General features: G+C 62.9%; 1 protein-coding gene and 1 long non-coding RNA gene across 6 annotated transcripts in view; one reads left to right on the top strand and one right to left on the bottom strand.

Annotated features, from left to right (window-relative positions):
- SRCIN1 (SRC kinase signaling inhibitor 1) overlaps positions 1-21860 on the top strand; it is a 46759-nt gene that overhangs the window by 19200 nt on the left and 5699 nt on the right. For 2 of the 5 annotated variants that reach the window (XM_039704687.1, XM_039704691.1), the window contains exons 4-19: positions 7482-7674; positions 8058-8256; positions 9284-9377; positions 10119-10927; positions 11547-11639; positions 11754-11797; positions 12471-12649; positions 13217-13392; positions 13898-14028; positions 14481-14628; positions 15513-15816; positions 16029-16278; positions 16418-16572; positions 16873-17025; positions 17897-18010; positions 19620-20675. In XM_039704687.1, the coding sequence (XP_039560621.1) occupies positions 7482-7674; positions 8058-8256; positions 9284-9377; positions 10119-10927; positions 11547-11639; positions 11754-11797; positions 12471-12649; positions 13217-13392; positions 13898-14028; positions 14481-14628; positions 15513-15816; positions 16029-16278; positions 16418-16572; positions 16873-17025; positions 17897-18010; positions 19620-20675 (4098 nt within the window). The remainder of the gene's footprint in view (positions 1-7481; positions 7675-8057; positions 8257-9283; positions 9378-10118; positions 10928-11546; positions 11640-11753; positions 11798-12470; positions 12650-13216; positions 13393-13897; positions 14029-14480; positions 14629-15512; positions 15817-16028; positions 16279-16417; positions 16573-16872; positions 17026-17896; positions 18011-19619; positions 20676-21860) is intronic. The other 3 variants (XM_039704689.1, XM_039704690.1, XM_039704688.1) reach the window with 2 other exon arrangements.
- LOC120500187 lies at positions 8889-20446 on the bottom strand. The gene is made up of 3 exons (XR_005627044.1): positions 20400-20446; positions 10191-10394; positions 8889-9061 (listed from the first exon to the last, which is right to left on the bottom strand). It is a non-coding gene; the product is annotated as an uncharacterized LOC120500187 (long non-coding RNA).

Raw genomic sequence — 21860 nt, 5'->3', positions numbered from 1 at the left:
CAGAAATCCCAAAAAACCGGAGAAATCCTCAAGGTTGGCTTTGATCTTTGTCCCTACAGGGGACACTGCCTGGAGCCCCCCGGCCGGGGCCATCCCAAAGGCTCGCGGGGCTTTTGGGACATCCAGGGCCGCATCCAAAGGGGGGAAATCCCGGGGGAAGTTCAGTGGAGAGGGCTGGGGGCTCCCGCCGCGCTGATGCGAGGGGTGGGATGGAATTTGGATTCCCGGGAGGAACGGGAAGATCCAAAGGCTCGGCAGAGCTCCTTTGGAGCTGGGACTTTAAAGGAACATCAAAGGCAGCCGAGTAAAAGATCCAGAAGGGTAAAACCGGCGGGGGACACACAAAGGACGCGTTTGTGTTGAAAACAAGAGCCGGGAGCGGCTCCGGCTCCGGCCTCGGCATCGCGGCTGCGGCTTCCCCTGGCGGGAGCCATTTCCACCGCGGCCAGCCGCAGAGAGAGCAGGAGAGGAGTGTTTACTCGCGGGAGATGAGCAAATAGCAGGCAGCGAGTGCTCGGCTGCTGCAATCCCGCTGCTCCCGCTGCAGCCTCCCGCCGGCCTTGGCTCCCCGCGCTCCAGAGGCCGCGGGTGGGATGGTCCTGGGGGAAAGGGGGATTTGGGGGCTTCGAAGAGTGGGGAGAGGCTGCTCCGACCTCCTCGCTGTGGTTTTTGGGGTTCTCGCTGGTTTTCTGGCCTCGCCGGGAGATGCTGCCCGTTGTTGTCCATCGATCCTGGGGTTGTCGATATTTATGGATGGTTTGGCTTGGAAAAGCGATCAAAAATCTCTTGATCCCAACGCACTGCCACTGGCAGGGATGGCGGCCATCCCGTCAGGGTGATGGGAATGGGAGAGGCATCCTCCGCGCAGGAACGGGGAAACTGAGGCACGGCGGGACCGGACGGGGACGGATTTTCCAGCGGGGATGCCGCAGCAGAGCCTGGCTGGACTCTGGGACATCCCTCGGATCTGCCGGGAACATCCCGGCCCCAGCCCGATCCCGCTGAGGGGCGGACGGGGAAGGTGTGGGGCGAGCGGCAGCGTCAATATTCATGAGGCTGCAGAGGATCCAGGCTTTTAAATATTCATCAGCACGCGGAGCTCTGCTGCCAGCAGGAAAATCGGGGAGAGGGGACTGGCAGCCCCCCTTTTTCCTTTCCTTTTTCCTTTCCTTTCCTTTTTCCTTCCCTTTTCCCTTTTCCCTTTTCCCCTTTCCCCTCCCCTTTTCCCTTTTCCCTTTCCACTTTTCCCTTTTCCTTTTTCTTCCTCCTTTTCCCTTTTCCCTTTTCCCTTTTCCCTTTTCTCTTTCCCCTTTCCCTTTTCCCTTTCCCCTTTCCCTTTTCCCCTTTCCCCTTTCCTTTTTCCCCTTTCCCCTTTCCCTTTCCCCTTTCCCTTTCCCCTTTCCCTTTCCCCTTTCCCTTTTCCCTCTCCCTCTCGGGCTTTACCTTGGGGACATCCCGGCGCTGTCCCTGCAGGGTGTCAGGAGTTTCTGGGGTCGGGATCGGGGTTGGGAACGACCCATCCCGGAGCCCATCCCAGGGCAGGGAGTCCCGCCCCTTCCTTTAGTCAAGGGGTCCGGTTTGAAAACCCTAATCCGATTTGAACGCTAATCCTGTTAACATTGAGATCGGGATTAATTCTTCCTTAATCGGGATAATCCTGACAAAATGTTCAGCGTTAGACGGGGGATGAGTTACTGCTGCCGGCAGCGGGAACGATTTTAATTTGGGGGCGGAGAGAGAGGGGAGGGGGCTGGGAAGGCGGCACTGGAGAGGCCACAACCCCTTGGATGGGGGAGACTCCTGGAAAAACCCTTTGGGTGGTGCTCGGAGCACCCCAAGCCTCTCACTCCTTCCCCTTTTCCCCAGATTTCCTCCGGTTTTCCCTCCTTTTCTGCCCGGCTGGGCATCTCCCGGCTCTCCGCCTGCAGAGGCGGGAGCTGGGCTGTCGGAATTCCCTCCCGAGTGGAATCCAAAGGCGGAGCAGAGGGGTTGGGTTTCACCAGCCGGGATCAGGTGTCCGAGCAGGGCGGCACCACGGCCGGGAATGTCGGCACTGGGATGCAGCTGGAACTGGGGGAGGACAGCCAGGCTCGGGACGCTGAATTCCCCTTGGGAACGCTGGGTTCTGTCAGGGATGTTCTATTCAAATTGGGAATTACAGTTTCTCATCAGGGATGCTGGTTTTTGGTCAGGCATGTTCTATTCCAGCTGGGAATACTGGTTTTTGGTCAGGGATGCCAGTGTCTGTTTGAGGACGCTGCATCCCAGTTGGGAAAGCTGGGTTCTGGTCATGGATGTTCTATTCCAGTTGGGAATTCTTCTCAGGGATGCTGGGTCAGGAATGTTCTATTCCAGCTGGGAATGCTGAGTTCTGGTCCGGGATGTTTGATTCCAATTGGATATGGCCACCCCACAGATCCCATCCCATCCCATCGCATCCCATCCCATGGATCCCATCCCATCCCATCCCATCCCACTGATCCCATCCCACCCCTCCCCTCGGATCCCACCCCAGGGCTCAGCAGCAGATGGGATCTGGGCGGGATGCCGGGATTAAGCGATGAGAGGGGGATCAGCTGGGATTAATCCCGATCCGTGTCCAACCGGAGCCTCGGTAAATAACCGCGCCCGGGGCCGGCCGTGCCAGCCGTGCCAGCTGTTTTCCAGGGATTTCAGGGCTCCCTGCCTTTATCCCCATCCTGCGGAGGAGCTGCAGACGGGCAGGAGAGAGCAGGGAGCTGCCAGGACCTGCCAGGACCTGCCAGGATCTGCCCGGCCCCGCCAGGGCCATGCCCGGCCGCGCTCCGGAGCACCCTCGGTGCCCATGGGGGGCGATTCGGGGAGGTCTGGGGGCTCCTGGAGGGCGCGGCCCCCACCCCAGAGCTGCCCAGCCCGGCCCGGGAGGCTCCTCCCGGTGACGGGAGGGGAGGGGAGGCTGAGCCCGGGGACGGGCGCCGCTGGTGGCATCGGGACAGCGAGGGATTGTCCCTCCCAGGTCTGCTTTGGGGCTGGTCCCGGCGGTTTTGGGGCTGGTCTCGGGAGGTCTGGGGTGCGAGGGGGTGCGGAGCTCGGGATGGGGCGGGAATTGGAGCTCTGAGTGTCCCCGGGGGTTGGCAGGAGGGGACAGAGCCGCTTCTCCTCCTGCTGTCCCGGTCACCAGCCGTGACCTGGAAGCGCCCGGGTGTGGGATGGACGGAGGGCTCGGGCAGGACCCCTTTTCCCTCGGGATGGCTCCGGCACAGCCCTGGGAGCCTGTGGGGCTGGGACAAAGCCGGTGTCCCCTCCCCGAGGTCCCCGGCAGGGTCGCAGGGTGGAAATGTGCAGCTGTGGGGTCGCTCCGGTGCTTCGGGAGCAGCTGCTCCATCCCGGGCCAGGATTCCTGCCCCACGCATTTTTCCCTTGGTTTTTTTCCCCTCCTGTCTGCTTTGAAGTGACCTGTGGGAGGTCCAGAGCTGCTCCTGTCACCTCTGTCCCTCTCCTGACCCCTGTCCCCCTCCCCATCCAAGCAGCTCCACCGCTTTTCCCCATCCAGAGGGGTGACCCCGCTCCTTTCGCGGCGTCCCAAAAATCCACCGGGTCCTGTGATCCTTCCCTGCTCCTCTCCGAGCATTCCGCCCTCGCAGCTGGGCCGGGGAATTTGGGAGAGGATGAGGATGAGGAGAGGCAGGAATGAGGAGTGTCCTTATCTCCAGGCAGAGATAATGGAGCTGCTTCCGCAGGGCTTTTTAGGAGCTCAAAGAATTCCTTAATTGTGGCTTTTTTTAGCTCTGGGGAGACAAAAGAAAAAAAAAATCGACATTAAAAAAAAAAAAAAAAAACAACCTCCATTCCCCATCCCACCGTTTTTATATAAAACTCCCGGGGACGGGGGAGGGGATGGGGCCGTTCCTGGCCCTGCTGGAATTGGGGAATCTTCCCAGTTCCATCCCCAGAGGGGCTGGGGGTGCTCCTGGCCCAGCTGGAATTGGGGATTTTTTCCCCCTGCCTCCTCCTGAGGGTTTTTTTGGGATCGGGTTTTCCCCGGGACCATCACCACGAGGGCACTGCCAGGGGTCCAAGCGGGATTCCCGCGGCTCGGGAGGCTCCCGGGGGGTTTCATCCGAGCAGGTTTAATCCCGGGGAAGGCTGTGGGCGTCCAGAGCCTGGTGCCCTGTGCCCAGCCCCCCTCTGCCCCGAAATTCCACATTTTTCCCGGCGCAGCCTCCCCGTGGCCTTGAGCGGCTTTTGTTGTGGCTGCGCTCCCTCGCTCCCTCCCCGAGCGCTCCCCGCTGGAATTCCCACGCTGGCCAGCCGGGAATTCCAGGATCCAGCTCCGGGATTGCCGCTCCGGGGCTGGCTCGGCAGGAAATGGGTCATTTCCCAGCTGGGGACAGCAGCAGGGGGCGGCGCCCCCTCCCCTCCACCCCTTCCCTGCCACCCCCGGTGGGCTCAGATCCCGCAGGGAATTATCTCGGTGGCCACGGGGAGGGGTCTGGGAGTGGATGAAAGGGTAATTTGGGGGGTAGGATGGAGAAATGGGGGGCACAAGGTTTTTATGGCCACGCTGGGGTTTTTTGGGGTGCTGTTTGGGGTTTATCCTGAGCTTTTCCCAGCTGGGAGATGTGCCCTGCATGCCCTGGGTGAGGCAGGGGCGACAGAGGTGACAGGGGACATCCGAGGTGGCGCACCTGGCGCCCTGAAGGCAGGGTCAGAGCCCCCCAAAACATCTGGAATTCCACAGGGATGGGCAAAGCAACACCGAGGTGCCACCCTCGGGGTGACCCCGGCCATGTCCCACCTGGGGGGGCTCTGTGCCCATTTGGGGTGGTTCTGTGCCCATCTGGGGGTCCCGTGCCCATCTGGGGGTCCCGTGCCCACAGGGCTGCCCTGAGTTCAGGGCGGGGGGCTGGGGTGGCTGTGCCGCGGTGCCGTGACAGGTTTGGGGCTGGGCACAGCGCTGTGCCCACAGCCGGGCAGGGCGGCCCCGCCGGGCTCAGAGCCCGTTCGCTCGGGCGGGGGTTGGTTTTGTGTGGTTTGACCGATTCCGTAAATTACCCACAGCGGGGGAGCGCCGGGGCCCGGGGGCAGCCGCGGGGCCGGGCAGGGGCTGGGGTCACCCGGGCCAGGGAAGTGTCCCTGTCACCCCCGGGGTGGGGAGGGGATGAATGCAGGGATGGATGCAGTGATGGGATGGATGCAGGGATGGATGCAGGGAGGGATGCAGGGATGGATGCAGGGAGGGATGCAGGGATGGATGCAGGGAGGGATGCAGGGATGGATGCAGGGAGGGATGCAGGGATGGATGCAGGGAGGGATGCAGGGATGGATGCAGGGAGGGATGCAGGGATGGATGCAGGGAGGGATGCAGGGATGGATGCAGGGAGGGATGCAGGGATGGATGCAGGGAGGGATGCAGGGATGGATGCAGGGAGGGATGCAGGGATGGATGCAGGGAGGGATGCAGGGATGGATGCAGGGAGGGATGCAGGGATGGATGCAGGGAGGGATGCAGGGATGGATGCAGGGAGGGATGCAGGGATGGATGCAGGGAGGGATGCAGGGATGGATGCAGGGAGGGATGCAGGGATGGATGCAGGGAGGGATGCAGGGATGGATGCAGGGAGGGATGCAGGGATGGATGCAGGGAGGGATGCAGGGATGGATGCAGGGAGGGATGCAGGGATGGATGCAGGGAGGGATGCAGGGATGGATGCAGGGAGGGATGCAGGGATGGATGCAGGGAGGGATGGATGCAGGGATGGATGCAGGGATGCAGGGATGGATGCATTGATGGATGCAGGGATGTAGGGAAGCAGGGATGGATTTGCGGCAGGATGAGATCCCAGAGAGCGGGAACAGGGCAGGGGAAGGCAGAGCCCGGCTGAGCTGCAGCCCCGGCTCACACCCCCACCAGGAGCTGCCGGCCCCATCCCTGTGCTTCCCTAAGGATCCATCCCGGGCTGGGATCCGCCCCAAACCCAGAGCAGGGCACCCAGGAAACACAGCCCCAAAATCCCCCTTCCCCACCCCAAAACCACCCCCAGGAGGGGTCAGAGCCGCATCCCACGGCCCCCGGGATGGGAACAGGGAATGTTTCACTCCATCCCTGCATCCCCTCCTGGATGTGAGGCTCTGCCAGGGCTCTTTGTGCTCCAACAACAACAACCCAGCCCAGCAGTCAATTTTCCAGCAATTAACTACGGGCGAGAACATTTCAAGTCGTCCCAAACCCCGCCTCACAGGATTAATTAAATCTTCCAATTAATGTCTCATTTAAATGGCAATGATGGCTGTTATCATTTCATATTGATTTCTTTCTTTTTTTTTTCCTTTTTTCCCCCCATCTTAAAATAGAGCTGTTGTCCCTTTCCAGCGCCGCCTTTTCCACACCAGGGAGCTGTCTGTTCCCTCTGCTGGCTTTGCCAACCTTCAACAAGTGCCTGGAAAATCCAGGCTTGGAGTTTTGGGGTTATTAACAGGCAGCAGTGCTGGGGACGGCCACTAATTTGGGGATATTTGTGGATATTTGTGGATAGTTGTGGATATTTGTGGATATTTGTGGATACTTAGGGATATTTGGGGATATTTGGGATATTTGGGGATAGCTGTGGATATTTGTGGATATTTGTGGATATTTAGGGATAGTTGTGGATATTTAGGGATGTGTGGGGATATTTGGGGATATTTGGGGATATTTGGGATATTGGAAAATCCACATTTTCCACGTCTGTGGTGCAAACTTCTTGGCAGCACGCTCCTGTGAAATGGGGATCCTGGAAAATGAAATCCTCCCGGCTCCCAGAGCCATAAACCTTCCCAGTGCTCTGCTTCCAGAAGGATCTGGGTGTTTGGGATTCCCGGGAGTGGAGTAATGGGTGTGTAACCTCCGGGAACAGCCAAGGTTATTCCGGCTCTCACGCGAGCCCGGCTCTGGCAGCCTCGGCTCCTTCCTGCAGGGTGAAATTCCAGGGATTTGCCGGTGCGGGAGCCCAGAGGCACCGGGAGGGAGCTGGGAAGGTTTATCCTGGAGAGGGGTGGGATTGGGAATGGGGTCTGTGCTGGGACAGGGAGGGGGAGCTGGCACGGGGTGGGGGTGAAACACCTCAGAGCCTGAGCTGGGAATGGGATGGAGCATCCCTGGGTGAGGATTAGCCCAGGACATGGGATGGAGCATCCCTGGGTGAGGAAGGAGAATCCTTGGAGGAGGATGGAGCATCCCTGGATTTGGGATGGAGTCCCCCTGGATTTGGGGTGCAGCCCCCCAGGGCAGCCCAGCCGAATCCTCAGGCACAGGCAGGGATTTCTGGGGGCGTCCCAGGGGTTGCACTCGCCGACCTTCGTGTCTCCCTCCCATCCCAGGACATTCCACGATCCCACTCCCCACACCAGCCCCTCCATCCCGGCACCTCATTCCCGAGGAAAAGCGGGACCAGCCTCACCCGGGGGTCCGGGCCCCCCGTCCGTGTCCCCCTGACCTGTCCCTGTCCCCGCTCCCGTTGCAGACCAGGAGCTCCCGGCACTCCCAGGGCTCCCAGCCTGGCCTGGCCGACCAAGCCAAGCTCTCCTTCGCCTCGGCCGAATCCCTGGAGACCATGTCGGAGGCGGAGCTGCCGCTGGCCTTCAACAGGATGAACCGGTTCCGGCAGAGCCTGCCCCTGTCCCGCTCGGCCAGCCAGACCAAGCTGCGCTCCCCAGGTACCCCCGGCAGGCCCGAAACCTCCCTGGTGCACGGTGGGGCTGCTCTCCATCCACCCAAAAATCCCCGGGAACAGTGGGAGGAGCCTCAAGGTGGCTCAGGGGGATGAGCAACCTTCAGCAGGGTGAGGTTGGGTGGCTTCATGCATCCCTGACCTTTTTTTTGGGTGTCCCGAGCCCTTCTGCCTTTAGCAGGGCACGGTTGGATGGGTAGAAGTCCCCCAAGCCCTTTTTTTGGTTGCCCCAGAGCCTTCCACCTTCACCAGGGTGAGATTGGGTGGCCAGAGCTCCCCATTCCCTTTTTTTGGCTGGGAAGACCCCGACACCTCCGTGGAGAAGGGGCAGGGTCGGAGCTGACTCCCGCGTGCCCCCTGTGCTCCCAGGGGTGCTGTTCCTGCAGTTTGGGGACGAGACGCGGCGGGTGCACATCACGCACGAGATCAGCAGCATGGACACCCTGCACGCCCTCATCGTGCACATGTTCCCGCAGAAGCTCACCATGGGCATGCTCAAGTCCCCCAACACCGCCATCCTCATCAAGGACGAGTCCCGGAACGTCTTCTACGAGCTGGAGGATGTCCGGTGAGCAGGGAGGGAGCAAATCCCACCCTGGGCTGCTTTCCCGTCCTCTAAATCCATCACAAGCTGGGAAATCTGCAGGATTGGCTTGGTTTGAAAAGTCAGGTGTCCGCTAGGGAAGGCAGGAGCTTTCCTTGAACTGGAAAATGTAAACCCCCTCTCTCCAAATTGTTATAATTTTAAAATTTAAATGTTCTCAGGCAAAGATATTGGAATAGGAATAACAGTTCTTTATTAGGAAAATTTTAAATGGTCTTGGTTTGAAAAGTTGGGTGTCTGCTAAGGAAGGCAGGAGCTTTCCTTGAAATGGAAAATGCAAACCCCCTCCCTCTGAATTATTATAATTTTGAAATTAAGGGGGTCTCAGGCAAAGATATGGGAATAGCAGTTATTTACTAGGAAAATTAAAAATAGAAATGCAATAGTACAAACCAGTACTGCCAGAGTCAGAACCTGCCCTGTTCCCCTGTGGGTCAGGGGGTGGCACAGCCCCATCCCATGGGGGCTCAGCCCTCCTGCAGTGCCAGCTGTGCTTCTGCTGGAGCAGGGATCCTGCACAAGGGGGAGTTTTCCTCTGCAGCTCCAGGGGGCTGGAGATGGGCCTGGTGCTCCTGTGGGAATGCAGGGCAGGAGAAAGCTGCTCCTCTGGGAATGCAGTGAGCAGAGGCTGCTGTGCTGTTCCAAACCTCAGATTATACCCAAGTAGGAATTCTTGGCTCCTCCCCCTGGGCGGAGCATCTCCCAATGGGATGATGGAATTTTATCGGCCATGCAGGGACACTCCCTGGCCAGGAACAGCAGAGATCTCCTGGAGGGAGGATCGGTTGTGGAAAAGATAAAGAAAACAGCCCAATGAACAGCAGATAACTGCACAATTAACAGAAGATAATTGCCCCACCTCCAACAGATAACAGAATACACTCATATCTTACAACCCAGGAGAGGGATGAAGGAAAAAAGGGGGTGGTGGGTGCAGCGTTGGGGTTTTGGGGGTCTGTCCCAGGTGTTCAGGCTCTGCCTCTGCTTCCAGAGACATCCAGGACAGAAGCATCATTAAAATCTACCGGAAAGAGCCGCTCTACGCCTCATTCCCAGCCTCACACATCACCAACGGCGACCTGAGGGTGAGAGGGGACACGGGGACAGCCCGGGGGGTGGCAGGGCCTGGTGGAGTGGGAGCAGCAGAGATTGGGAAGTGGGAATTGGGAATTGTCTGTGGTTGGGATTCTTCCTGCCTGCTGGCAGCGCTGGCTGGGGGCTGACAGCAGGGTTGTAAATATGGTTTTGAGGGAATTAAATAATCAGGATAAATCATCAGGATAAATCATCAGATAAATCATCAGGATAAATCAACCCGCTGCTTGCTGGGAGTCACAGAATTACAGAATCCCTGGGTTGGAAGAGACCTCCAAGATCATGGAGTCCAACCCAGCCCCAGCCCCTCAACTGAACCCTGGCCCCCAGTGCCAACCCAGGCTTTGTTAAACACATCCAGGGATGGGGACTGCACCACCCGCCCCGGGCAGCCATTCCAGAACTTTATCACCTTGCTGGAAAGTCTTTCTCCTGATATCCAACCTAAATTTCCCTTGGCACAACTTAAGGCTGTGTGCTGTGGTTGTGTCAGTTCCTGGAGACAGAGCCCAGCCCCAGCTGAGCACAGGCACCTTTCAGGAGCTGTGCAGTGATGAGGGCACCCCTGGGTGTCCTTCTCTCCAGGCTGAGCACCCCCAGCTCCCTCAGCCGTTCCTCACAGGGTTTGTGTTCCAAGGGAAGGCTTTGCCAGAGCCACTGGTCCTTGGTGGGGCGGAGGGCCCAGCAGAGCAGGGCTCACTCCGTGCTGACCCCTCTGCCCCATTCCACAGCGGGACATGGTCTACACCTCCCGGGAATCCTCTCCCACCCGCCGGCTCAACAACATCTCCCCAGCCTCCCACCTGGCCTCCGGCTCCCCGCCGCCCGTGCTGCAGTCCTCGTCGCCGTCGCGCTCCCGCATGTCCTACAGCGGCGGCCGCCCGCCCTCGTACGCCGGCAGCCCCGTCCACCACGGCGAGCGCCTGTCCAGCCTGCCCCCCGCCCAGGGCGTGTCCCCCAGCCCCAGCGCCATCCTGGAGCGCCGCGACGTCAAACCGGACGAGGACCTGGCGGGCAAGAACGTGGTGCTGGTGAAGAACGAGGGGCTCTACGCCGATCCCTACGGGATGGTGCACGAGGGCCGGCTCAGCATCACCTCCACGCAGTCGCTGGCGGGCATGGGGGACCCCTTTGGCTACTCGGGGGGGCTCTACAAGCGGGGCTCGGTGCGCTCACTCAGCACCTACTCGGCGGCCGCGCTGCAGACGGAGCTGGAGGACAGTTTGTACAAGCCCAACGCGCCCATCTACAGCGACACGTACGGCCCCGGGCTGGGCTTCCGCATGCCGCCCTCGTCCCCGCAGAAGATGGTGGAGCCCGGGCAGAGCCCGCACAGCCCCTACTCGGGCCCGCCCAGCCGCTCCTCGCCTGTCCGTCAGTCCTTCCGCAAGGATTCCTGCTCCTCCGTCTTCATGGACAGCCCCGTGGGCAAAACGCGCAACCCCAGCTCGTCCGGGCCCCCCGAGCTGTTCCCCGGCCCCGGGGAGCGGCCGCTCTCGGGCTTCGGATCACCTGGAGCGGCCAAGGACACGGAGACCAGGTGAGAGGAGGGGTGGTGTGCTTGAACCTGGGTGCTGCAGGCTGTGTTTGCACCCGGGGTGCTCCAGGATCTCCTGGACTGGGGTATTGGCACCCGCGATGCTCCAGGTTGTGTTTGCACCTGGGATCCTCCAGGGTGTCCTGGGTTTGTGTTTGCACCTGGGATACTCCAGGGTGTCCTGGGTTTGTGTTTGCACCTGGGATGCTCCAGGGTGTCCTGGGTTTGTGTTTGCACCTGGGATGCTCCAGGGTGTCCTGGGTTTGTGTTTGCACCTGGGATGCTCCAGGATTTCCGTTGCATTTGGGTTTGAGCTGTGCTGTGCGGGGTTTTGTATCTGCTGGAGGGGCAGGAGGAGCAGATGGGGAGGAGGAGGAGGAGCAGGAGCAGGAGCAGAGGAAGGCGCTGTCCCATCACCGCTGCGGAGGTGCCGGGATGGGAATCAGGCAGCAGGGGAGGGCTGGATGCGAGCACAGCGAGCGCAGCGAGGAGCGTGGCTGCGGCTGGTGACAGCCGTGTCCCCAGCGCTCGGGGCAGCAGGGCCGGGCTGTGAGCAGGGCCAGGAGCAGCCGGGGGTGGCAGACGCAGCCGGTGACCCCTCCCCGTCCCTTTCCCGGCGCAGGGAGCGCATGGAGGCCATGGAGAAGCAGATCGCCAGCCTGACGGGGCTGGTGCAGAGCGCGCTGCTCCGCGGCTCCGAGGCCGAGACCCCCAGGTGAGGGCAGCTGTGGCACCCGGGGGCCGGGATGTCCCTCCCGGGGGGTTTGTCCCCCCCCTCAGGGGACACCAACCCCGCCCACACTCAGCCCCCTCCTCTCTTTGGTTTCAGCGAGAAGACAGAAGCCACCAACGGCGGGACCCCCCCGTCAGCGTGTGAGTGACCCCCCTGTGCCCCCTGGGTGTCCCAGGGTGGGCTCTGCCGCCCCCCAGGTGCTGGGGGTGCCTTTTTCAGGCTTACCTAAAACCAGAATTAAGAGAATTAGAGTGTGTCTATTTAATGAGGGGCCTCCAGGGCAGACGAAGCCTCCCCAAGGGGCTACACCCAGAATGGACGATGGCCACGAATTTTTCAGACAATTATAAGTTTGGTCCAGTTATGTATCAATTATTTGCTGTTAATTGATGTAATTTGAGTTAATCCTTCAATTACAGCTTCAGGTAATGAAGTAGTTTACTCCCAGTTAGTTTCCCCCCCCAGTTCACTTTTTAAAATATTTTTGGGGTCCTGAGGTAGTGAGGTGTCCTGGAGTCACCGGCCTGGAGAGGAATTGTTTTGTCTGAATAAAACAGGAGAGCAGCAGCTGACAGGCCATGGAGTTTCAGAGTTATTCCCTAAAGCACTACAGGATTTGAAAAATTTAAAAGCTAAAATCTTGAGGCATCACTGGCAACCAGCGGGATCCCCCCCATGCTGCTCTGGGGTGGCCTCAGGGTGGGCTTAGCACGGATGGGGCAACTTTGGAGACCACCAGAGCCGAAGGATTGGGTGGGGAAAGGAAAGAAACGGGCACCACAGCCCCTCAGCAGCCCCTGCTTGCCCCCCCAGCCACCAGCCGCAGTGGCATGGGCACCCCGGTGCCCGCGCCGCCACCGCCCTCGGCCACCAGCACCCCGGCGGGGCAGCCCACGGCCATCACCCGCCTGCACATGCAGCTGCACCTGCACGACCTGCAGCAGAACGCCAGCGACCTCCGCAACCAGCTGCAGCAGCTCAAGAAGCTGCAGGTGGGCGCCTGGGGCGGGGGGACCCCGGAACCGAGCCAGCTCTTATGGGTTGGGATGGGAAAATCCCCTTTGTGCACTGGGGCTGGTGTGGGAGAGCTCGGGGAGCCTCCCTGGAGAGGAGCTTGGGGATCCTCCCCAAATCCAGACTCTGGGATCCTTCCCGCTGTGACCCCAGAGATCCCTCCCCACACCCGGTTCAAGGATCCCTCCCCACTCCAACCCCAGGGATCTTTTCCAAATCCAACCCCAGGGATCTTTTCCAAATCCAACCCCAGGGTTCCCTCCCCACACCCAGCTCAGGGATCTTTCCCAAATTCAGGCTCAGGGGTCCCTCCCCATGCCCAGCTGAGGGATCTTTCCCAAATTTAGCCTCTGGGGTCTTTCCCTGTGCCCAGCTCAGGGATCTTTCCCAAATCCAACCCCAGGGATCCCTGCCCACACCCAGCTCAGGGATCTTTCCCAAATCCAACCCCAGGGATCCCTCCATGCCCAGCTCAGGGCTGCTCCCTCCAGGGTTCTCTCCCAGCCTGACCCTCCTCCTCCTCCTCCTCCTGCCGCTGCCCGCAGCTGCAGAACCAGGAGACGGTGAAGTCGCTGCTGCGGCGGACGGAGACGGAGCTGAGCGTGCGGGTGACGGACACGATGCGCAAGCACGAGGACCCTCTGCAGCGCCAGCGCAGCTTGGTGGAGGAGGAGCGGCTGCGCTACCTCAACGAGGAGGAGCTCATCAGCCAGCAGCTCAAGTGAGCCCGGCCGGGCCCGGGGCAGAGCGGGGGCAGAGAGCAGCTCTGCACTGCCCGGGGCAGGGCCCGCCTCGGGGGGCCACGCGGTGACCGTGTCCCCAAATCAGGGGTGCCACGCGGTGACCGTGTCCCCAAATCAGGGATCCCCACGCAGTGACCGTGTCCCCACATCAGGGATCCCCACGCAGTGACCGTGTCCCCAAATCAGGGATCCCCACGCAGTGACCGTGTCCCCAAATCAGGGGGTGCCCTCACAGTGACCCTGTCCCCAGATCAGGGATCCCCACGCAGTGACCCTGTCCCCAAATCAGGGGGTGCCCACACAGTAACTGTGTCTCTAAAGAAGGAGAGGTCCCCATGCAGTGACCACATCCCTGAGTGAGGAGGGGTCTCAGCCCAGTGTTCCCCTCTCCTGCTGCCACCTTTGGGTCTCTGCACCCTTCTGACCCAGCAGTGACCCCCCAGTGACCCCCCAGTGACCCCTGCCCTCCCCCTGCCCTCCCAGCGACCTGGAGAAGTCCGTGGAGAAGATCCAGAAGGATCTGGCCCACAACCAGCGGCTGGTGCCGGCGCAGGAGCTGGAGGAAAAGGCCGTGGTGCTCAAGCAGCTGGGGGAGACCCTGACGGACCTGAAGGGTGAGGAGGGGCTGGGGGGGCAAACAGAACCTTCCGGAGCTTCCCTGCTCCATCCCTGCCCGGGGAGGCTCCAGGATCTCCTGGATTTGTGTTTCCCCTGGGATTCTCCAGGATCTCCCGGATTTGTGTTTCCCCTGGGATTCTCCAGGATCTCCCGGATTTGTGTTTCCCCTGGGATTCTCCAGGCTCTCCCTGTGGGTTTGCCCCTGCCAGGGTGGTCCCCTGCCCTCTCAGGTGCCCTCTGGTGCCACGCCCGGTGCCCACAGCTGTGCAGGGACCACCTCTATCCTGAACTCGTGTGGCTGGAGCAGGGCTGGAGCATCAATCCAGGCTTTCCCCGGATCCACCCCGCCCCTCCTGGCAGGAGCCCACGGCGCGGGGTCCCGGCTGCCCTGGCAGTGCCAGCCGGGCGGCGGGAGGCACACAGCGGTGACAGCCGTGTCCCCCGGCAGCCCAGTTCCCCGGCCTGCAGAGCAAGATGCGCGTGGTGCTGCGGGTGGAGGTGGAGGCCGTCAAGTTCCTCAAGGAGGAGCCCAACCGCCTGGACGGGCTCCTCAAGCGCTGCAAGACCGTCACCGACACGCTGGCCCAGATCCGCAGGTGAGCCCCGAGCCCCCTGAGGGCACTGCCACCCCCCCGGTGTCCCTTTGTCCCCTCTGTGCCGCCTCTGTCCCCTCTGTGCCACCTTCATCCCCTCTGTGCCACCTTCGTCCCCTCTGTGCCACTTTTGTCCCCTCTGTGCCTCCTCATCTCTGTGCATCCCAAACTCTCAGGGCAGGAGGGAATCCCAGGGGTGTGCATAAAATGATCATTTTTCTGCTAAAGGACCCCAAAAACACCCTCACGCTCCTCTCCAGGGGTGGGAGGGAACCCTTTATTGGTAAAAGCCTCGTTTTTCTGCTGAAGGACCCCAAAAACACTCTCAGTCCTTTCCAGGTTTGTGTGGGACCCTCTCTTTTGATACAAACCTCATTTTTCCTCGGGAATAAAGCAGGGTTTCACCTCAGGATGGGCACACAGCCCTCGGCGTGGGCAGAAATCTCTTTCCCAAGGACAGGGAGCTGTTCTGTGGTGGAAAAATCCTCTCCCAGAGGAAAGTCCTGTCCCAGAGCTGCCGCTGGGTGGATTTCAGTGCCCGATCCCATTAGGATCCCATTAGGATCTCATTAGGGTCCCATTAGGATCCCATTAGGGACATTCCCAGCCCGGCTGCCCTCTGGGATAGCCCCAGGCTCTGCTCTAGCCCGGTTTTCCAGGGAACCGAGCCTGTAGGATCCTGCAGCGCCCTCATCCCGAACAAATCCTCAATCCCAAGGGCGGATCCACCCAGACCTGGAGCAGGGGGAGGCTTTGGGGGGATCCCATTTCCTGCCAGGCTCACGAGGGTGGGCAGGCCCCCCAAAGGGCACCTCAGCCTTCAGGAAATGAGGATTTTGTGCCCACCCCGTGCCCCACGGCCCCTCAGTGCCCCCGCTCTGCCCTAGACAAGTGGACGAGGGCGTGTGGAGCTCGCCCAGCAGCCTGAGCCAGTCGCCCAAGAAGGTGGCCCCGGAGACGGATTTCGGCAAGGGGCTGGAGCTGGAGATGCCCACCAGCCCTCCCGTGAGCCTGCACCACCTGACGGGCACCCCCGAGCCCCTGGGCATGCCCGGCTTCGCCCCCCAGCCCCAGAGCCACCCCGGCAAGAGCAATAACCCCTCGCGAGCCCCCGAGATGGTGGCGGCCAAGACGCAGACGGGGCCCGAGACCCCCAGCAAGAAGAGCGCGGACAAAGCGGTGTCCGTGGAGGTGAGGGCCCGGCCGGGGGGGGCTCAGCTCGGGGGGGCTCCTCCGGGGGGTCTGGGGAGGTGAAAATGGGAATGGGAGCGGTGCTGCTCCTCGGTGGAGCTTTTGCTGCAAGGGGGTGGGGTGGGATGAGGGCAGCGGGTCTGGGGTGTGGGGGGCCGTGGGGTCCCGTCCTGCCCGCCAGGCCCGGGCTGCAGCGGGCTCCGTGTCCGCAGGCGGCCGAGCGCGACTGGGAGGAGAAGCGGGCGGCGCTCACCCAGTACAGCGCCAAGGACATCAACCGGCTCCTGGAGGAGACCCAGGCCGAGCTCATGAAGGCCATCCCCGACCTGGAATTCGCCGCCAAGCACAAACAAACCCCGGGCAGCGGCAGCGCCGCCTCCACGCCCGAGCACAAACCCTCCAAGGCACAGCACACCCCCAAATCGGGGGGCAAGGGGGACCCCAACGGCCGCCGGGGCTCAGGTACGGCCTGGGGGGGGACGGGGTCGGGGTCGCCTCCCGAGGCGGGGCTGGGGGTGCGAGGCGCTGTCCCCGAGGCGGGGGGGTTTGGTTAGGGGGGCAGGGCCAGGCGCGGTGCCCTCAGAGCCCCCTCTGTGCCCAGACGAGCTGACGGTGCCGCGGTACCGCACCGAGAAACCCTCCAAGTCGCCGCCGCCTCCCCCGCCCCGCCGCAGCTTCCCCTCGTCGCACGGGCTGACCACGACCCGCAGCGGCGAGGTCATTGTCACCAGCAAGAAGGAGCCCGGCTTTATCAAGGTGAGGAGCCCGCTGGACTGGGCTGGGCTGGGCTGCGCGGGTGTCCCCCGGTGTCCCTCCGTGTCCTCCGGTGCCCCCCGGTGTCCCTCCGTGTCCTCCGGTGCCTCCTGGTGTCCCTCGGTGTCCCCCAGTGCCTCCCGGTGCCCCCCGGTGTTTCCCGGTGCCTCTTGGTCCCCCCTGGTGCTCCCCCACCAGTGTCCTCTGGTGTCCCCCGGTCCCCCCTGATGCCGAGGCGCCCCTGGTGCTGTCCCCCGGTGTCCCCCGGTGCCCCCGGCGCTCACGGCCCGCTCCCCCCGGCAGAAGGCGGAGTCGGAGGAGCTGGAGACGCCGAAGCCGCAGGTGAAGCTGAGGCGGGCGGTGTCCGAGGTGGTCCGGCCCGCCTCCACGCCGCCCATCATCGCCTCGGCCGTCAAGGACGACGACGACGAGGATCGGATCATCGCCGAGCTGGAGGTGAGCGCGGGAGGGGCGGGAGCCGGGACCCCGCCCGCAGGTGGCACCGGGCCGCAGGTGGCACAGCCCCGCAGGTGGCACCGGCCCGCAGGTGGCACCGGCCCGCAGGTGGCACCGGCCGCCCTTCTGCTCGGGGACAGCTCGGGGTGGGGCCGTTTGGGGTGTGACATCCCCGGCACCGGCACCGCAGGGGGGTCCCTGCTCCTCCTGGGGCTGCGGGAACAGAGAGGTGGCAGCACCAGGGACAGGTGCTGCACACCTGGGCACTGCACAGCTGGGTACTGCACAGCTGGGTGCTCTTTCTGCTCCTCTCCAGTGGCGAGGGGGTGGTTATTTCTTGGTTGTTGTTTTTTTTTTTTTTTTTCTTGGATGGTTTTTCCTTGGATGCTTTTCCTCCAGGAGGGAGGAGAACTGGGCATGGTGCAGGTGTGGGACAGGTGATGACACAGGGGACAGGTGACCCTGCACATGTGGGACAGGTGCTGCCAGACTGGACCAGTGACCCTGCTGGCCAGGGGTGCAGTGACACTGACAGCTGAGGAGCAGTGACTCTCCTGGCTGGGAGCCCAGTGACTCTGCTGGCCAGGGCTCTGATGCCACAGCTGGCATGGGGACAGCTGACTCTGCCATCAGCCCAGGGGACAGGTGGCCCTGCCATCAGCCCAGGGGATGGGTGACACTGCCATCAGCCCAGGGGACAGGTGGCCCTGCCATCAGCCCAGGGGACAGGCGGCCCTGCCGTCAGCCCAGGGACAATGCTGCCCCTGCCAGCTGGCACCGCCCCGCTCAGGCCGTGCCCACGGCGAGCCCGCTGCAGCCCGGGCTGCCTCTCCCTCCCTCCCTCCCTCCAACGCCGTGTTTGACCCCCCAGGTGTTTCAGCGGAGCTCTGCCTCCCCCTTGCTCCCCGAGCCCCGCTGTGACCCCCTCGAGGCTGTGTCCCCCGGCCACCCCGAGCCGTGGCCCCGCGGAGCTGAAGGATGGAAGGTAACGGCTCCGCTCACCGGGGCTGCGCTCTCGCCTTCCTCCTCTGCCTCCTCTCAGCTCGCCTCTGCTGCTTTCCTCTGATTTAACCAACTAATTACCACTTCTCTGCTCACCGCCCCGCTCCCGGCACTGACACGGCACCGGAGCCAGCGCTGACCCGCGGCCGCGGCTCCTGGGAGGCTCCCGGGCATGGCACGGGCACCGGGCACGGCACCGGGCACCGGGCACGGCACTGGGCACGGCACTGGGCACGGCACCGGGCACCGGGCACTGGGCACTGCACCGGGCAGCGCCCGGGGGTGGGCGGTGCGGGGGACACCCTGCCCCGGGGGCACGGAGAGGGAAGGGTTGGAGCAGAGCCCGGTGGTTGGGTCTGCCCGGAGTCAGGTCCGGCCCCATCCCGGCAATCCTGAGATCCGTGCGGGGCTCTGGGGTGGAGAGAGCCTGGAGAGTGGCTGGGATGGGGCAGGGAATGCCCAGGGGGGAGAGAGCAGGAGGAAAATGCCTGGAGAGGGTCTGGGATGGAGCAGGGAATGCCAGGACGGAGTAGGGAATTCCAGGACGGAGCAGGGAATGCCAGGACAGAGCAGGGAATGCCAGGATGGAGCAGGGAATTCCGGGATGGAGCAGGGAATGCCAGGACGGAGTAGGGAATTCCAGGACGGAGCAGGGAATTCCAGGACGGAGCAGGGAATGCCAGGACAGAGCAGGGAATTCCAGGATGAAGCAGGGAATGCCAGGATGGAGCAGGGAATTCCAGGATGGAGCAGGGAATGCCAGGACAGAGCAGGGAATTCCAGGATGAAGCAGGGAATGCCAGGATGGAGCAGGGAATGCCCAGGTGTGGGGCAAAGAGCAGGACAGGGGCTCCTGCCCTGCCAGCAGCCAGGGCAGCTCTGGCTCATCCCGGCAGCTCCTGGGGAGGGTCTGGCACCTCGCTGGGTGTCCCCCTCTCCTGGGACCCTAGGGCTGGATTGTCCCTCTGCTCCGGAGCTGGGATGGGCCCGGCCGCAGCCCCGGGGCTCAGCTCGGGGCAGCTGCAGGGCTGTGCCAGGGCATCCTGCAGCTCCCCTGCCCTGCTCGGGTCCCGCAGGCATCCCAGGAATGTCCCTCGGGGCAGGAACAGCAGCATTTTCTGGGGGATTTCAGCTCCTCAGGGTGGGAAAGGTCGGATGCCCCTCGGGCAGCTGGGTTGGGATGGCTCAGCCCCACTGGAGCTCACACCAGTGCTCCCAGTTTGTGCCAGCACAGAGAAATCCCGTCTGGATTTCTGCTGGTGGCAGCAGGATTTCCAAAGGTGTTTGGGAGGTGCACAAACACCAGCCTGGTTTTGGATTTGAAGTTTTTTCTCCACTGGGATGTCAGGGCTGGACAGGAGGGAGCTGAGCAATCCCCTCCAGCCCCTGTCCATGCCGTGAACCCCGCTGGGCTCTATGGGATGGGCCGGAGGGAGCTGAGCCCCTCTCCCTTCCCAAACTCCCTCCTGGAACTCTGCCGTGCCCCAAAGCACCAGCGTGGGGGGACCCCATCATCTGTGGTGCCCCGTGGTGCCTCCCCAGGCAAGCCCCGCTGCCGCCTGGCCCCTAACCTGTCTGAATTCTCTACCCAGGAGCCGCTGGCGCCGGCAGCCCCGGCCGGCCGGGCGTTCTCCCTGCCCCAGATCGTGCTCACCGAGTGGGTGTCGGAGCCGCCGTCCCCCGAGGCCGAGCCGGAGCCGTGGGTGGCACCGGGCAGCGCGGCAGCACGAGGGCAGCTGCCACCCGAGGGGACAAGGGGAGGCCGTGCGGCGGCTCCTGGCAGCCCTCCAGAGTCCCCGCTGGCACAGGAAGCCCCTCCAGCCCCGCAGCCCCCCGGCAGCGCATCCCGGGCGTTTCCCCCGGCAGCCCCGCCTTTCCCGAGGGATAAAACGGGGGCACAAAGAGGCGACGCGGCTCTGGGCCCTGCCAGCAGGCCAGGAGGCGGCGACAAGGCTTGTCCCCAAAGTGCCGTGGCTGCGCAGCCTCCTCGGAGCCGCGGGGCCGGTGCCGGAGCTGCGGCGGCCGCGCTGCCCTCCGTGGGTGCCGGGATCATTCCCCAAATTCCCGCTGGCCATGGGGACCCCCAAAGAGGAGCCAGGCTGGCTCCGGGACACTCGGCTGGGGCTCCCAAAGCCGCGTGGAGGGAGGAGAGCCCGGGGGCGCATCCCGGGGACCCCGCCCCGAGGGCAGCGGGGCCTTCCCGGGAGGAGCAGCCGCGCCCGGAGCGGATCCCGGCCCGCCCCAGCCCCGCCGCGGCACCTCCGGGATGGGACCGAGGGGCTCCGGCTGCCGGGGGCGACCCCGGAGCGCTCTGCAGAGGCCGCTTGTCCCCCGCGGCCCCGGGCAAGAAGGAGATTTACGAGGACACCTACCAGAGACTGGACAGCCTGGAGGAAACCATCCGCGAGCTGGAGATGACCATCAGCGAGATCAGCAGCCACCCCGCCGTGGAATTCGCGTTCCCCAAGGGCGCGCTGGGATCCCAGGAGGCCGCCAGGAGCCTGGGGGACCTCGGGCACGGAGGCTGCGACGGTGACACCGCGCTGGACCTCAGCCAGGCCCGGGACGGCGCTGCCAAGAGCCCCTCGGCGAGCAGGACCAAGCCAGCGCTGCTGCCCAAGCCGCAGCTGCCCCCCGGCACGCCCCAGGTTCATTTTCTCTTCTCCCCCGTGCCCTGCTCTGCCCTGGATTCACTCTGGTGTCTCTTCCTCTGCCTGCTCCCTCTCTGTGACTCCACCTCCAGGCAGAGAACGAATCTTCCTCTTCTCCCTGGCACCTGGAGGGGTTCGGGAAGGGCAGGAGCGAGGCAGGAGCTGGAAGGGAGACGGTGCCGGGTGGGGCTGGCTGCTCCCGTCCTGGAATTACCCTGGATGAGGGGGATTCTTCTGCCCTGGCAGGATTTTGAAGCACCAGGTCCAGGATGGGCATCCCACGGGATCCAAGAGCATCCCACAGGGCCCAAGAGCATCCTGTGGGGTCCAAGAGCATCCCACAGGGTCCAGGAGCGTCCCACGGGTTCCCAGAGGATCCCACAGGGTCAGCCAGGGCTGGGTGCCATAGCACTGCTCTCAGTTTCACCATTTCCCATAAAATCCCTCTCCTAACGAGCGGCAGCCGGAGCCTGGCAGATGTTTCTCCTAATTAAAGCACAGCACGAGCTCCCTGAAGCCATCCCAAATTGCTTTCCGCTGGAATCCAGCTGAATATCTGGGAAAAAACGGGGAGGGGAAAAATGCCCTGAGCTCCGCTGCGACGACAACCTGCTCCTTTGTTAAGAGCCAGCGCTGGGGAATGAATCTGCTCTTTCCTTTGGAGCCGTTCTCTCGCTCCTCGGGGGCTCTCCTGGGTGCACGGGGCTGTAGCTGCAATTTTTCCCAGTTTGTTTTCCCAGGAAAGGGAAATGGAGCTGTGGGGTGGATTTATGGCTGGGGCTGGACAAAGCCAGGCTCAGGGTCAGGCGGGAGAGGCTGTGATGGGTCAGTCCCAGAGCAGGGCAGGGCAGGGCTGGTGGCGCATTCCCAGGATTCTGAGCATTCCCAGCGCTGGAATGCTGGAATGCTGTGCCTGGGGCACAGGCACTTGCGGGGCTCTCCAGGGCTAGGATTTGGAGTCTGACGATCCTTCCAGCTGAGGATATTCCATCCTCGGATGATTTCCTCCCCCCCCGGGAGGATCCCGGGATTCACCCGAGCCATGGATTCCCCAGCCTGGGCTGGAGCAGGACAGGCAGGAGGCCACCGGGAGGGGACTTGGCACGGGAGGGGGCACGGGGGGTGCGTGGCGCTGCCGCCCATGTATCCTCACCTGTGCACAGCCAATAAACTCCTCTGCAC

This window comes from Passer montanus, unplaced genomic scaffold (genome assembly GCF_014805655.1).
Source record: "Passer montanus isolate IOZ18808 unplaced genomic scaffold, ASM1480565v1 scaffold179, whole genome shotgun sequence".
NCBI lineage: Eukaryota > Metazoa > Chordata > Aves > Passeriformes > Passeridae > Passer > Passer montanus.
The sequence above is the reverse complement of the archived record's forward strand: the minus strand, read 5'-3'. Positions and strand labels throughout refer to the sequence as shown.